The sequence below is a fragment of the Notechis scutatus genome, chromosome 2 (assembly GCF_049901735.1).
Source record: "Notechis scutatus isolate UNSWTSFEM ecotype Mainland chromosome 2, rNotScu1.2, whole genome shotgun sequence".
Lineage (NCBI taxonomy): Eukaryota > Metazoa > Chordata > Lepidosauria > Squamata > Elapidae > Notechis > Notechis scutatus.
The window spans coordinates 18,022,954-18,039,338 of NC_142010.1; the positions used below are offsets into that span (position 1 = coordinate 18,022,954).

General features: G+C 43.1%; 1 protein-coding gene across 1 annotated transcript; it reads left to right on the forward strand.

Annotated features, from left to right (window-relative positions):
* Positions 1–1,051: 1,051 nt before the first annotated feature.
* Positions 1,052–3,964, forward strand: IER3 (immediate early response 3). Its single transcript, XM_026684463.2, has 2 exons — positions 1,052–1,291; positions 2,603–3,964. The coding sequence occupies exons 1-2, from the start codon at positions 1,100–1,102 to the stop codon at positions 2,930–2,932; spliced, it is 522 nt and encodes a 173-aa protein (XP_026540248.1). The 5' UTR covers positions 1,052–1,099; the 3' UTR covers positions 2,933–3,964.
* Positions 3,965–16,385: the final 12,421 nt, after the last annotated feature.

Consider the following 16,385-nt stretch of genomic DNA (forward strand, 5'->3'; position numbering starts at 1 on the left):
AGTTTCCAAAAAAAAAAAAAAGTACCCCATAGCAAATGTTTGCTTTACAACAGGGAGAATTCTGGGAGTTGAAGTCCACAAGTCTTAAAGTTGCCAAGTTTGGAGACCTCTGCTTTACAACATCTACGTTCACTTAATGACCACTGCAAAAAAAGGTCTTAAAATTGAGTCTGGCCATGTTACAAATATCATGACTTACAACCATAGTTGCAGGGCTGAATTACAGTCATAAACTGAGGATTACCCGTATTTTTCTTTTACTCTTTCCACAATTCCTCTCTCCTTTCTTGTTGGCTGAATCTTCAGCAGGACTGGTGTAAGACTGCCTCCCTCAGCAAGTGTCTTGAGCCAGGCCTGCTAAAGATTCAGGTGATCTCCTGCTTGAGCTCCGAGGGGGGGGGGGGTTGGACTAGACGACCTCCAAGGTTCCTTCCAACTCTGTTCTTCTATGATTCAATGACTATGGAGATTCTCGGTCATTCAGGTCATGGTTGTCCCAAAGGTGTTTTTCCATGAGGCAACTGGATTTTGTTGTTTTTCTTTGAAGACGTATCACTTCGCATCCAAGAAGCTTCTTCAGTTCTGACCGGATGGTAGGGCAGGGAAGGATTTCTATTCCTTGCAGACAGCTGGTCAGGTTAAAGGACGCAAACGACCAGCTATCTGCAAGGAGTATAAAGCAAAGCTGGCTTGGGGAATTCTGGGAGTTGAAGTCCTCCAGGTTTAAAGTGACCAAGGTTGGAGACCCCTGGTTATAGAAAAGGGGCATGGGGGACGCGTGTTTTGCAAACAATACCCTTTCTCCGCTTTCGCTGGCACCAATCTCCTTCCCTTCCCCCTCTTCCTCCCCTCCCCCCCGCCCCCGCGGGGTTGCTCGTTGCGTGACCTTCCTACACACCGACCTGAATTACAACTCTTCCAAGTTCGGAGTTTCCCGTCTGAGCTGTTGGAGCTGCTTACAGCCGCTTAGCCAATGGGGTGGCGAGGAAGGCGTGGCCACCCCATTCATAAATTCGGACCCGGCCGAGCGGCTCCTCATTCTGACTGCTTTTCGGGCGCTTTCAAGCCTTTCTCCTCCTCCTCCTCTGCCCGGACGACCATGTGCTACGCCTGCAAGCCGACCATGCTACAGATCAGCATGTCCCCAACCTCCGCCAGGGCCGCGCCTAGCGAGCCCCAATACTTCACTTTTGATCCTCTCCCGGACAACGAGAAGAGTCCAGCCCACCGGGGTTACACCAAAACCAGCAAGTCCAAGAGACGTTCGCGGAGAGTCCTCTACCCTCCAGTGGTAAGTCGTGAGGGGGAACGGTTCGCAGTCCGGTCCGAGAAACGGGAGAGTAACTGGGGTCCATCCAAGAGTGCCATACTCGGGTCTTGACCCCTTTAAGATGCTCGCTGGCTGTGGAACTCTGGGAGTTGGAGTCTCCACCTCCTCTGGTCCAAGGGGTCTCCAACCTTGGCAACTTGAAGACTTGTGGACTTTAATTCCACAAATCTTTCCTGCCTGAGCACGGGGGTTGGACTAGAAGACCTCCAAGGTCCCTTCCAACTCTGTTACTCTGTTAACTTATCTGACTTGTCAAGAATAACAGTGGCAGAGTTGGAAAAGGGACCCTTGGAGGTCTTCAACCCCCTGCTCAAGCAGGAAATTTTTTTAGACAAATGTCCAATCTCTTCTTATAAACATCCAGTGTTGGAGCATTCACAACTTCTGGAGGCAAGTTGTTCCACTGATTAATTGTTCTAACTGTCAGGAAATGTCTCCTTACTTCTAGGTTGGATCCTGGTTAGTTTCCACCCATCCATTGCTTCTTTTCCTGGGCTGACCAGGATTGGAGCAATGAGGAAAGCATTCTGGGCCTAGCAGCAGGCTGCAAATTCAGGTATGCTGCTCCTATATGAGCAGCGTATATATATCCAGTACGGATTATTTTCCAATAATTGTGCAAAAAGTGTGTTTCTAAATCGGTGTTTCTCCCCATGGCAACTTTAAGAAGTGTGGACTTCCAACTCCCAGAATTCTGGCTTTGGAATTCTGGGAACTGAAGTCCACAAAGCCACCATGGATGAAAAAATACTGTTCTAAGTAGCTATCTTCAACCTTGCCTGAATAACATAGTTGGAAGGGACCTTGGAGGTCTTCAAGTCCACCCCCACCCCACCCCTTGGTCAGGCAGGAAACCTTAACACCATTTCTGACAAATGGTTGTCCAATCCCTTCTTTTAAAAACCTTCCTGGGGTTGGAGCATTCACAATTTCTGGTGGCCAGTTGTCTGCTTTGTGGGACTGTAACGGTCATCCCTGCAGGGAACAGCAGCAATAGGTCCTTCTAATGCCCTAATTTTATTTTTTTTGGAACTTGGCAACTTTAAGATGTGTGACTTTGCACTCCCAGAATTGCCCAGCCAGCATGGACATATGGTGCATTTAGTGCATGATAATCCAAATCATTCCTGGAAACTGAGGGGATGGAGTTTACCCCCCCCCCCCCACTACATGGGAAAGGGCAATTATTTCATTGCAGAGGCATTGAACTAAATGCAGAGGTTAATCAGGGTGCTGTGTCACTAATCCCCTTTTCTTGTTTCTCTTTCCCAGGTGAAGCGTTATTATCCCACTGAGGAGCGCAGCTATGCCAAGACCTTCCTCTTCATCCTCCTCGCAGTTGTCTTCTTCCAAATCCATAATGCAGAAGAGGACCTCCTGCTTGCTGGAGCCACCATGGAGGAAAACACATCCAGCTGCTTTCTGCAGGGCGGGGGCTCTCAGGCCCCTTCGGCACAGCCCATAATTGCAGAGCAACCCGTTGTATCAACACCCTCCTTGGAAATCGCCAATGTTTCTGAGTGGTCCTGGGGGGAGGACAGATCTTCGGAATCTACTCTCGACATCACCCATTTTTTGCAGCAGAATCCAGCTGCTTTCTGAAGAGGGAACAACCTCCCTCCCCTCCTGCTGGAGAGGGAAATGGACCGAGAGTCTATAAAGTGGGAATCCAGGCGGCAGGGCTGCCGTGCTCGTGGGCCTTTAGCAAAAGTCTCTTTGTAAAGCAGAAGTAAAGATGCAGAAAGGGACAAGGAGGCCTGGAGCTCAGCCTTGTGCATTCCTGACACAAGGCTGACGTCATAAGAAACTTGAACTCGACTGACACAGCATTATGCAAACAGGAAGGGGGACATTCCTTGTTGGTGCAATTGAAGGAGGTGGGGGAAAGGGGATATTTAATATTTATTAATAATAATTAATAATAATAATTAATATCTATGTAATGTAAGCTGACTTTTATTTATGTGTGAAACTGGGAGGTAGGATAGGGAACTGCTGCTGTTGGGCTGCACTATGCCTTTGGAAAAAACTGTTAGAATGTTTTTATATTTCTCTAGCAAGGTAGAATTAACAGGGATGGTTTTGTGGGTCATGAATCTGATAGGAAGAAGGCTAGATTTTGGAAATTGAGAATCTTTTTAGCATTTGTACTTTGGGTGAAGGAGCAACGTTTTAGTGAAGATTGAATGGTGCTCAGAATTTTGCAAATGGTGTGATGCTCCAATACTGTACCTTTTAATGGGAGGAAACGTTTTGTGACTGGGGCGGGGGTGGGTGGGAATAGAAAAACTGACAAGTAAAAAAAAGTTGTCATTGAAGCTAACTGACAAGACTTCTCAGCTTCATAATAACTGGCACAATAAAAGTTAAAGATGCTTCTTTTTATTTATTGTAAAAACATCTGATTTTTGTTGTTGTTCCTGCATTGTATGTTAGCCAGAATACTTTTTTTGTTACTGTTTGCTGTGTAACAATAAGTGGTTTTTGAAGGCTGATGCAGCCATACTAGCATTTCCAAAACTTTAGTAAGTCACTTGTGTGAGTTGCACTTTACATGTTAACACTATTCCAGATGAACTGGCTCAATTCTGTATGTTCTGTGAACAAATCAATAAAAAAATATTGATGTTTTAATCTTTGCCTGGCTGGGATATTTCTGAAAGCTGTGTGTAGAAAGAAAATCTTGGATTGGCAATAAACCTTTAAGAAAAATTTTGAGGAATCAACCAACACCCCCCTTCTGCATTCTAAATTCACAAAATCCCTTCACACACACACAGACACACACAATTACATATGAAAGAATAAACCAAGGGTCTTCTAACTTGACAGCTTTAAGACTTGTGGACTTCAACTCCCCAGATTTCCTGAGCTAACATGACTGGAGGAGGAATTCTGGGAGTTGAAGTCCACAAGTCTTAAAGCTGTCAAGTTTGAAGACCCCCTGGAATAAACACTGGCAGATTGCTCATCATTAAACCAAGCTCAGAGAAGGTCAAAACTCAACTGTTTAGCCCCGAATTACATTTATTTTCTACAATTTGGACCAACAAGAAGAATGAGTCTAGTAACAGTGAATTCTGTTTCAGTTGTAACTTCTGAGTCACCTTCAAATGTTGCCCCACTTAGAATGTGCTGCAATAATTGATCCACAGAGCAAGGAACATGAGTTACCACCACTTGGGTTTCCTCTTGGTCCATATAGGGCCACATCCGCTCAATTGCACTGCTGACTTATGATTACATCAGCTGTGCTTGTAGAAACTATGAATTGAGGAGCGTCTTTGTTCATTCAGGGAACTTGTAAGGCGATCTGGTTCCAACACTAGAACCAACGTTTCTGTAGCCCAGGTGGGTTTTTTTTTTTTTTTTTTTTGGAAGAACAGGACATTTGCCTTGCTATATTTAATCTGAGTTTGTTTGTCCTTTCCTGCCCTGTTCAGTTTTTGTCGCCACAATGTAAAAAAAGGCATGGAGACCAGAAAGAGTGCAGAGAAGAGCAACAAAGATGATTAGGGGACAGGAGGCTAAAACATACAAAGAACTGTTGCAGGAACTGGGTATGTCCAGTTTAATGAAAAGAAAGACTAGGGGAGACATGATAGCAATCTTCCAATATCTCAGGGGCTGCCACAAAGAAGAGGGAGTCAAGCTATTCTCTCCAAAGCACCTGAGGGCAGGACAAGAAGCCATGGGGGGAAACAAATCAAGGAGAGAAGCAACTTAGAACTAAGGAGACATTTCCTGACAGTTAGAACAATTAATCAGTGCAACAACTTGCCTCCAGAAGCTCCAACACTGGAAGTCTTTAAGAAGAGATTGGATAACCATTTGTCTGAAGTGGTGTTATTCTATTCTATTCTATTCTAAATGGTTTGTCCTCACAACTCCAGCTACTGGTTCATTATTGTACTTCTAGCTATTCCACTCAATATTATATTTTCTGCAGATCTGGTAAGCATTCTCTTTACTTCATGAAGAAACTACTGAAGAATGGAAGACTCAAAACATTTACTGAGGCATCTCCCATCTCAATACCTCTCCAACCATACATGAGCACACTTTCAAGTTATGATTTTCCAGGGGGGTTGTACACCCTTAGTTTTCAAGGCCACATCTAACTAGCTTGCTAATCCAACAAATTATGGTTCTCAAATGCTTTAAGGAAATCGAGATATGATATGACTGCAGCATTCCCACCATCTATTAAGGAGATTACCTGTCAAAAATACAGAAGAGGTTAGTCTGACAGGATTTGATAAACTCTTGATAAATTCTGCATGACTTTTATTAATTACTTACAGATACTTACAGATCATCTTCTTCATGATCTGCTCTAGAATTTGCCAGGTATTTGATGTCTGTCAGACTGGCCAGAAGTTTCCCTTTTCCACTTTTTAGGCGCTGGTTCTCGTATGTTTCTTTTTTTAATTATTATTATTAAATTTATTTGCCACCCATCTCATTTTGAAGTAACTATGACATTTCACCAATTTGTCAAGATTTCACAAAGATATTGCATGCAGGTAGTCCTTGACTTACAACAGTTCATTTAGTGACTGTTCAAAGTTACAATGGCACTAAAAAAAGGTGACTTGTGACCATTTTCCACCCTTAGGACCATTGTTAAAGGAGATGGAATGTTGAGGCCATCAGACTGATTGAGGATGGACGGCTGGGTTTCTTCTAGGTTGCAATTCCCGTTTAAATTTGCAATTCCCTTGGACTGAACTGAGTGAGGAGACAGAAGTGAGAACATTTCTATTCTGTCCTATGAAAGGGCCACTTTGTCTAACCATAGAAATAATCCTAGGTACACTGATAATGACCTCCGTTTCCCCCAAACTGGCCAGCAAACCCTAGGATTTTTCACCTTGAGGTCCTCAACTATAAAAAATCTCTTCCCTTCCCCAATCCCTTGAGTTTCTCTTTCTTGTAAAGCAAGTGCCCAACTATCAATGCAATAAATGTGGTTGGGGGTTTTCTCCTCAGTGTTGTGTACTTCTGAATTTGCCACAAAGGTTCCTCAGAATAGAATTTAAATCTAGAATTTACCTAGAATTCAAACCAGGGATTCCCTGCTGACTCTCTCTTTATTCATTCAATCCTACTTCTTCTTTCTCTTTTTACAACCTCTTCATAGGGCAAATGTTTAAACTGGACCAAACTAAAAACTGAGTAGTTCTGCCTTGTCTTTATTGCCCTTTCCCTTATAGGACTTATAAGGAGCACTTATAGTAATTCTTCTCTTTTTAAAAAAACAAACAAACCCTTTTTATTCTTCTTCTTTTGCTTCCTTCATCTACAACAGTTCGTTCTCGATCTTAAGTTTTCCTGGCATGGACGCCGCAGTGCCTCATTAGCTTTGTCTACTCTTCCTTGCCAATCTGTCCCTCTGTCATTTAACAGAATAACAGAGTTGGAAGGGACCTTGGAGGTCTTCTAGCCAGCTTCCTGCTCAAGCAGGAGACCTTATACCAGTGGTGGCTAACCTTTTTGGGTTCATGTGCCAAAAATTGTGCACATGCAAGCGCTTGTGTGCCAGCACCCAGAAGGCAATGTGCGTAGCCCCCCCCCCATGCCCCCTGTGTATGCGCTTGATTCCCCTCTTTACCCTCTTTACCTGCACTGTACCTCCAAGCTGATTTTCGGCCTGCCAGAGGCTTGAGGGATGCCTCTGCAGGCTTTGCAGGCCAAAAAAAATAGGCCCATTTTGTCACTTCCGGTATTTCCGGAAATACAGGAAGTGACGAAATGAGCCTATTTTTCGGCCTGCAAAGCCTGCAGAAGCATCCCTCAAGCCTCTGGCAGGCCGAAAAAGACCCGAAAATCAGCTGGGAGGCACGTGCATGCGCAGTGAGGTAAGTTTGCCTGGAGGTCCCGTGCCCAGACAAATGGATCTGTGTGCCACATGTGCCATAGATTCGCCATCGTAGCCTTATACCATTCTGGACAAATGGCTGTCCACTCTCTTCTTGAAAACATCCAGTGATGGAGCACCCACAACTTCTGAAGGCAAATCGTTTCATTGATTAATCGTTCTGTCAGGAAATTTCTGGTTTGTTATAGGTCCGTGCTCTATGAATAAATAAATAATAACAATAGAAATCTGCGGCTCTCTATTCTTCTAATGTATCCTTTTCCCTCATCCGATCCACAGTCAGCTTCTGGCTCCCCACTTGTTTCCTTCTCCATTTTTGCCTTATTGCAGCTATTTGCAATTGCCCTTCCAATATCACATTTTCTGAGTCACCCCCATGTTTTTAGCCCCTTTCCCCCTGAACGTCGCCTGCCCTTTCATGACTAATAATATGGTTTGCCAATATTTAATGAGGGTCATCACTTAAAAAAAAAATAAACTTTAGTAAACTTTATATACATGCAGATGGTCCATCAATTTTCAAAATGTATTGGTTTTTCTTTTTCTAAAAGAGTGGCCTTTTTTGAATACAGCGTGATTTTTTTTCCTTGTTTAGTCATGTTTTCCATAAATTTGGCTTGAATATATCAGAGTGATGATGACAGCATCAGTCAATCAGTGACAAATGAATTCTCTTGTAAGCCCTTTTGAGGAGAAACTCCTGAAGTTGGTACATCCCCACGACTTTCTGATTCTTTCTGATTTTTGCTCTGACTGATGAAGCTGCTTGGATGAAACATCTCACATGATCAAAGTTTGGTCCAGTTGCCATGACTCAACCTTTAGGTGCCTTTGGCCTGGATGACTGAGACTCCATTGATGAATTATCTTGGAGTTTCTTCAAAACAGACCAATCAGAAGCCTACCTAGATGAAGAACCCATGAATAACCAGAGTTCTTAGATTCCCATCACATGGACCAATCAGGGATTAGTTACAAGAGTCTAGCCATCTCTGCTTCAGTTGCCTGTGGTGATAAACTCACTACAAAGCAGCTGTCAGCCTTCAAGACTCCTTTCTTTCGCTGTCTTTTCGTCTGCCATAGTAACAGGGGGAGGGTGAATCAATTGGGCTTTGTGGGGTGGGAAGTGTGCTGGGGGCTTTGGAGAATGAACTGTATAACTTGGGGAAAACTTTATTGTTTATCTTATTTGCTTGCTTACTGAGCAACTGCAGTTTATCAAACCAGGCCAAGGTCAACAGCCAGATGTCTGTATCACCACCTGAAGATGCCCCACATGACAGTATACACATCTTCAATTGGATGGACCATTTGAACTATGGTGGGTGGAAACGTTGCCATCACTTTGTGTTATGACTCCCCTTCAAATTCAAGCGAGCAAAACAAAAAGCAGCCGTTTCAGAAGTAATTCAAACAAAACAAAGTCCCACAAGATAACGGCTGCCATAAATCCCAATCCACAGCATAAATCTTTACTCTGTCCGGCAAACCTGTCGTGGCAATAAATCTCAAGCCTCAGAGCTTCTGCTGTAACGTCTTCACTCTCAATTAGTCACTTTGCTTCTGGCGAATTCTACCTGCCCAGCTGTGTCCTTTTATTCACTCAGGCAATGTGCTAATTTCCCTAATTATTGGCTCGCCCTCCTCCTTCTTTCTAACTGGATTTGTCTCCTTAGTCTCCTTCTGTTCCTTACGTTTAACCACAAGTTTTCCAAATTCTCATCTCCACTAGAAGACTCCCTCATGCCTTCCCTGTCAGCCATTCCCGGCTGCTGATCAGATAAAGAACCAGAGGAGGTCAAAGGTCCTGACAATTCTAATACTTCAGGTCTGTCTTCCTTTGTCACATCCATCTCCTCATCCTGGTTACTATTCCAATCACTGAGCCATGCCGGCTCATATTTTTCTGCCATGTCCTCCTCACTTGAACTCATATCAGCCACAGGAGCAGAATCCAGACCCGGAGCCACAACAACTTTGTATATGTGTTTTTCGCACGTAAATCCTCAGATCTAGAATTCTTTCGATGCTACCACTTGATTTCCAGTAAAAGTTTCTTTTCTCTATAACAATGGAGTCTAAGAGTGTCTTTTTTGGATTTTGAATGGCGCACCATCTGACAGCAGCTCAATTTCCAGCCTCGGGAATTGCCAGCAAAACTTCTGGAACAACATCAGGACACCAGAAAACTAGTTCATGGCCATTCAGGCTGAAGCTCATCCTGGCTTCATGAGACAAGCAGAAATAAGTGTATTTCTCCTTTGGGGAGCACCTTACAAAAAGAATCATGAATATTCCAAGGATGTAATATAAAGAAATAAGGCACAATAGAGCAAATAGCAAGCTTTTGGATACCACCCATCCATTTACCAGTTCTAAGAGTTAAATTTCAATATACAGGTAGTCCTTGACTTACAACAGTTCATTGAGCGACCGTTCAAAGTTACAAGAGCACTGAAAAAGTGACTTATGACCATTTTTCACACTTACGACCTTTGTAGCATTCCCCATGATCATGTGATCAAAATTCAGATGCTAGGCAAACTGGATCATATTTATGACCGTTGCTGTTTTGCAAGGTTATGTGTTATCTTTTTACGACCTTTTTACTAGAAAAATCAATAGCCAGCTTTACTTAACCATGTCACTAACTTATCAGCTGCAGTGATTTGCTTAACAACAGTGGCAACAAAGGTTGTAAAATGGGGCAAAACTCACTTAACAAATGTCTCACTTAACAACAGAAATTTTGGGCTCAATTGTAGTCAGAAGTCAAGGACTTATGTAACCCCACACCAATATATGTCCAGCCTTATTTAGAGCACAGTTGACCTGGGTGGGGGGAGAAGAGATTGAAGAAAAGGTTATGTTCCTATTGTGTTTGCTTCTTTCTGTTTACAGTTTTGTGGGGTCCTTGGTGCTCTCTGAGCCTGGTTGTTTTCTTGCAGATATTTAATTACCCAACTAGGTAACATCATCAGTGATAGAAGCGAGTGGGATTTGGTCTCTGTTTATATATAGTGGTTTGCCCTGTCATTGTTGGTGAGAGTGTTGTTTTCTTCTTGCTGCTTTCATGATTAGATGTTGTTTACGGTTTGACTATTTGTCTGAGTTGGTGGTTCTGTGATTGGGGTATTTTTTATTGCTATTATTATTTTTGACAGGTTGTTTGTTGATCTGATATTAATTCTGGTGTTCATCCCTGTTTATCTGCATGTTGATTGCTGGCAAGGAGGTGTTTTGGTTTGGTTTTGACATATATGTGCTTAAGGGAATTAATAGCTGGTGCACACACACACACACACACCCATTATGACTGCATGGAGAGATATCGGTGAAAAGCATTTTGAGGGTCTTTGCCCAAATGTACAACAGGAGTCTTGTTTGAGCCTGATTTACCCTTCTAGGCCTTCTGTGTTTGCTATCTGTGGGTACAATACTGGCTATCTAGGATAAGGCGTGGCCCATTAAGAATTTGTCATGAGCAACCAGCCCAGGGGTTGTGAGTAATTCACAAAGATAACCTGCCTCCAGCCATCACTTTTTCCGGAAAGTTACCATGCAAAAGTGAGGCAAGAATCAAAACGTCTGATGAATTGTCTTTTTAAACACAATCCACTGGCCAGATAAGGCTTCCATTTTCCCTAATAGCTTCTTTGAAAGGCTTTGTTCACTATGTTCCTCATTGCCTGAATTTAGCAGGGCATTTTCTGCCAGACCACATCCATTCTAGAGGAGCATTTCAAATAAGAGAACAGAATAACAGAGTTGGAAAGGATCTTAGAGGTCTTCTAGTCAGGAGTGGGATTCTACCAATTCGCACCTATTCACTAGAACCGGTTGTTAACATTCTAAGCAGTTCGGAGACCCGGTTGTTAGAAGAAATTACTGGCCTAATCCTGTAAGGAAGGCAGGAAGGAAACATTCTGGTGTTGCTTACAGAAACTGCCTCTCCATTAACTCTTATTACATTCTTGGATAGACTTCCTGTCTCAGGAACATCTCTGGAATTTTTTCCCCTCCTTTGCTGGTACATTGCTTGTGTGGAATGACCATTCAAAGTTACAATGGCACCGGAAAAAGTGACTTATGACCATTTTTCGCACTTGCGACTGATGCAGCATCCCCACAGTCATGAGAGGCCAGGCGAGGAGATGCGTGCCTCGATGTGAGTGATATTGAGTTGGCCACACCCAGCCAGTAACATGACCACCAAGCCACGTCCACCCAGTCACATGACTACCAAGCCACGCCCACCATCTAAGCCACGCCCACAGAACCGGTTGTTAAAAATTTGAATCCCACCCCTGCTTCTAGTCCAACCCACTGCTCAAGTAGGAGTTCCGGTGCCATTTCAGACAAGTCGTCCAATCTCTTCTTTAAAACCTCCATTGCTGGCACATCCACAATTTCTGGAGGAATGTCGTTCCACTGATTAATTATTCTAACTATCAGTAAATTTCTCCTTAGTTCTAGGTTGGTTCTTAATTAGTTTCCTTCCATTGCTTCTTATTCTGCCTTCAGGTATTTCAGAGCAGTGGTCGCCAACCAGTGGGCTGGGGACCACTGGTGGTCCACGAGAAAATTTTGGTGGTCCACAAAGAAATGTCACCCCCTCCAAAGCACCCACAAAGCAATTAATCCAGGCTGCGCGGGAACACAAGACTGCGCCGCCCACATGGCCGGTGAGAACACAAGGCTTGCGTCACTTGCATTGCGAACAACACGAGGTAGTGAGGGAGGGGGAAAAGGGCGGAGGGGGGGAATTTGCCCCATGCGCCCCACGTGTCTGGCCTGGCCAATGGGCTGTTTCTTTCTGCTTTTGGCTGCACGCAAGGAAAGCAGCAAAAGTCTTTCTTTCTCTCTCCCAAACTCCACCAGAAATGAGTCTTTGGGACCCTGCAAGACATCCTGCTCCAAGAGGCTGAGTTTGGGGGAGAAAAAGAAAGACTTCTGCTGCTTTGCTGCTTTCCTTGCATGAAGCCAAAAGTCTGTATCTTCCTCGCCCTCCCCCACCCCCAAGAACAGAGCTGCAATCCCAAATAAAGAATAATCGATTGGTAGGAAAATGAAGTGGGTGATTTTCCTGCAGACTTTTTTGGGGATTTTCCCAGGGTCTCTGGTCTACAGGATTTAAAATTATGAGTTTGGTGATCCCTGAGGTCCAAAAGGTTGGTGACCACTGCTTCAGAGAATAGGTTAACTCTCTCTTCTTTATGGCAGCCCCTCAAATATTGGAACACTACTATCGTGTCACTTGTAATCGTTCTTTTCATTAAACAAGACATACCCAATTCCTACAATATTTTAGCCTCCAGTCCCCTAATCCTCTTTGTTGCTCCTCTCTGCACTTTTTCTAGAGTCTCAACATCTTTTTTATAACATGGCAACAACGACAACAAAATGTTCCTTCTGCACCCCTGACTTTTAGTTGTCTCTACACAAGCCCCTTTTTCGCACACGAATGATATCATCTGTGCTCTTGGCGGATTTGAAAGCATTTTCACCTTCAAAATCACACCCCAACTGCCACACCACTCCTAGGCATTGCTGTGGAATGCAACAATCAACAAACATTACAGATTAACTTCCATAATCACCCACAACACTGTGTCATTATCAGAAGCAAAGAAGATAGGTTATGGCTAAAACTATCAGGCCTTGGATACCCACTCCAAGGTTATCCTTGATCTGACTTTTAACCAAGTGCATTTTGAATTAGTCATAGGGAAAAAAAAGGGAAGAAAATACCTTAGGAAATTGGAAATACCCGCCACATTGTAAAGGCACGAAAGTGCTTCTGGAGTGAAATGCTGTTCGGTATGTGACACCTGAGAAATAATCATTGGGAATAAGACATTTAAACCATCTTAGCATTTGTTGGCAGGAGAACACCAGCTTTCTATACTGATACAGATTTCTCCTTAGTTCTAGGTGGCTTCTCTCCTTGATTAGCTTCCATCCATTGTTTCTTGGAAACCATCTCAGATTTCTTGCACACTTGTCAGATCTGATGCTGGTTTCTGTAAATCTAAGTTGAGTGCTCTTGTAAAAGAGCACAAACCTGTTTCTTACAGTATGGCTTTACAACAAACCGTTGTAAGTCGAGGACTATTCCTGCAATTTTCTTGGCAATGTATCTTAACAGAGACTTGTCACGACCTTCTTCCCAGATCTGAAAGAGAGGGGAACTGGCTCAAGGTCACCCAGCTAGGTTTGTGCCTAAGTCAGAACTAGAACTCACAGTGTCCTGGTTTCTCACCTGATACTTAACCGCTTCACCAAACTGGTGCTCCCTTTATGGTATATTTAAACCTAAATTGTTCATAAATCAAATCCTATTAACCTCCCCATCCCCACATAGGACGCCATTGCCTTCATTCTTGAGCACTGAGTGAAAGCAGGAGAAGAGAGAAGATGACCTCATGTTTCTAGGCCGTTTGTGATGGAAAAAAGACACGTGATATCATCCGAAACAACTGATATTTGTTTGTGTGTTATGTGGAATAAGCCGGTGATAACGCTTTCGCCTCAAACACACAATGCCATCATCCCACCTTTCTCGACAAGACTTCCCTCAGGGGTCACTTCTGATGTTATCAGCTCACAACTCACTTATTATGTGAGTATTATTTGTAGGCAAATTTTTTTAAAAAAATGTAAAAATAACCAACTCACAACCAACACCCTTGGTCACTGTGTGTCTTTGAGGTCATAAGCCAGACAGTTCTTGTGGGAAGGTAGAATTGTTGGAAGAATTATCCTTCTGGGTTCAGTTCCAAATGGGGGGAAAAGACACTGGAAACATGGAAGCTGTTTGGAAAGATGGTTTAATGGTGGACAGGACCACATGGCTTGGAGCTCCAAAGTGAAAAGGACGATCACATGCTTCAAGATGTTGGGTGATGGAAAAGAAGGAAAAGGGGCAAGATGCTGAGAGTGCAATTGTTTTTTTTATACCCTCTGTTGGGCCCCACCTTAGTGTTTCCTGTTCCTGTGCAAGAAATATATCCCATTGACTGTCAGACTCCCAGGGTTGGGGGGTCTTAGTTAACTTTGTAGACTTTGTCTGGACCACATGGCTTCACCTGAGTGCTGGCTGATGCAATCTTCCCAGGTGCCATGTGGTGAGATCGGTAGAGGCCTTTGTTATGTAGAATATTCTGGCCCAGGCCTTAATGGCCCGCCCATTAACAAAGGTGGGGGTGAGTTTCTGCTTCTGAAGGGAGTTTCTGCTTCTGAGTTTCTATTTCCCTTTTAGGGAAAATATTCTGCCTTTTTAATATTTCCTAGGACATTTCATTTTTCTAGGAGAGGGATGGGTGCTAACTTCCTACAGCATTTTGCCATGAACTCCGGAGTGCTGATTTCAGGGTCAACAACAAGCTGTGGAGAACTTCGGGCAGCCTTGGGTTTCTTCCATGTTTTCACAATGACCAATAGCGTCTGTGGTGGAAAGCAAAACAGAAATGATGGCTCCACGGCTGTGTGATCAAAGCTCCCATGTGTTGGGAAAGAAGGTGAGGGTGCAACTTTAATTACAGAGATACCATCCTGACTTCCCTGTGGATGCTTCTGCCAAAGATTATGTGGCGAAAACCCCCCACCGTTTAATAGAAGGCCAGTAAAATCTCTCTCTTAAAACATGCTCCTCTGTTTGGCCCTTCTTAAATGTGTAACCAAAGTCTTGGCCAAGTTCTTTCCCAAAGTACTTTCTTCTTCAAGTCAAAAGAAAAAAAAAAAGATGGTGCCCTCTGTGTGAACTAGGGAGTTTTACAGCCTAAGTAAATACCATGATGTTTTTTTTTTAGGCGGACATTTGATTTCATTTCAGAGAATGATTTCATGATGGTGGGAGTCTTGGTTTTTTTGAACTGTGAGGCAAGTTCACAGATGTGATTGAAGCAGAACGCAAAGCTAGGGGAAGATGTGATAGCAGTCTTCCAGTATTTATTTATTATTTTTATTATTTGATTTGTCAATCGCTTACAAGATAATAGGAATAAGTATAACAAATGTCTCACTTAACCACAGAAATTTTGGGCTCAATTGTAGTCATAAGTCAAGGACTTATGTAACCCTATACCAGTATATGTCTAGCCTTATTTAGAGAACAGCTGACCGGGGGTGGGTGGGGGGTGGAGAGAGATTGAAGAAAAGGTTATGTTCCTATTGTGTTTGCATCTTTCTGTTTACAATTTTGTGGGGTCCTCAGTGCTCTCTGAGCTTGTTTGGTTGTTTTCTTGCAGATATTTCATTACCCAACTAGATAACATCATCAATGCTAGAAGCGAGTGGGATTTGATCTCTGTTTATATATAGTGGTTTGCCCTGTCACTGTTGGTGGGAGTGTTATTTCTTCTTGCTGCTTTCACAATTAGATGTTGTTTACAGTTTGACTATTTGTCTGAGTTGGTGGTTCTGTGATTGGGGTATTTTTTATTGCTATTATTATTTTTGACAGCTTGTTTGTTGATCTGGTATTAATCCTGGTATTAATTCCTGTTTATCTGCATGTTGATTGCTGGCAAGGAGGTGTTTTGGTTGGTTTTGACATATATGTGCTTAAGGGAATTAATAGCTGGTGCACACACACACACACACACACACACACACACATTATGTGCAATGTATGATTTTATATTCTATACTTAGATCGGACCGAAGACGGCGTAATTCAAGGTTTTCTAGGTCTAGAATTTCAAGTCTGGTGGCATAAGGTATTCTACAACGAGTAGAGGAGTGGAGAACTCTTCTTGTGAAATATTTCTGGACTTTCTCAACTGTATTAATATCAGATACGTAATGTGGGTTCCAGACTGATGAGCTGTATCCGAGTATTGGCCTGGCAAATGTTTTGTATGCCCTAGTTAGTCGTGTGATATTACCAGAGAAAAAGCTACGATTATTCTGCTACAATACAGAAAACGGGCCTTTTGACCTTCACACCTCGGTCCCCACTTGTTTCACTGACAAACCAGAGAACGAGGGAAGCAAGGAAGTGAAATTATTTGGCTCAGAGATTAAAGAGGGAAATAACCTTACACAATACCTGACACCTCAAAGGAGATAGAGAAGAAATACGTGCAAAGGCAATTTCAGAAGTACAAAAGGTCACACCTGCACGAAATGTCGTGACTGAGAGCTTGGCTTCAGGAAATAAAACAAAAGACA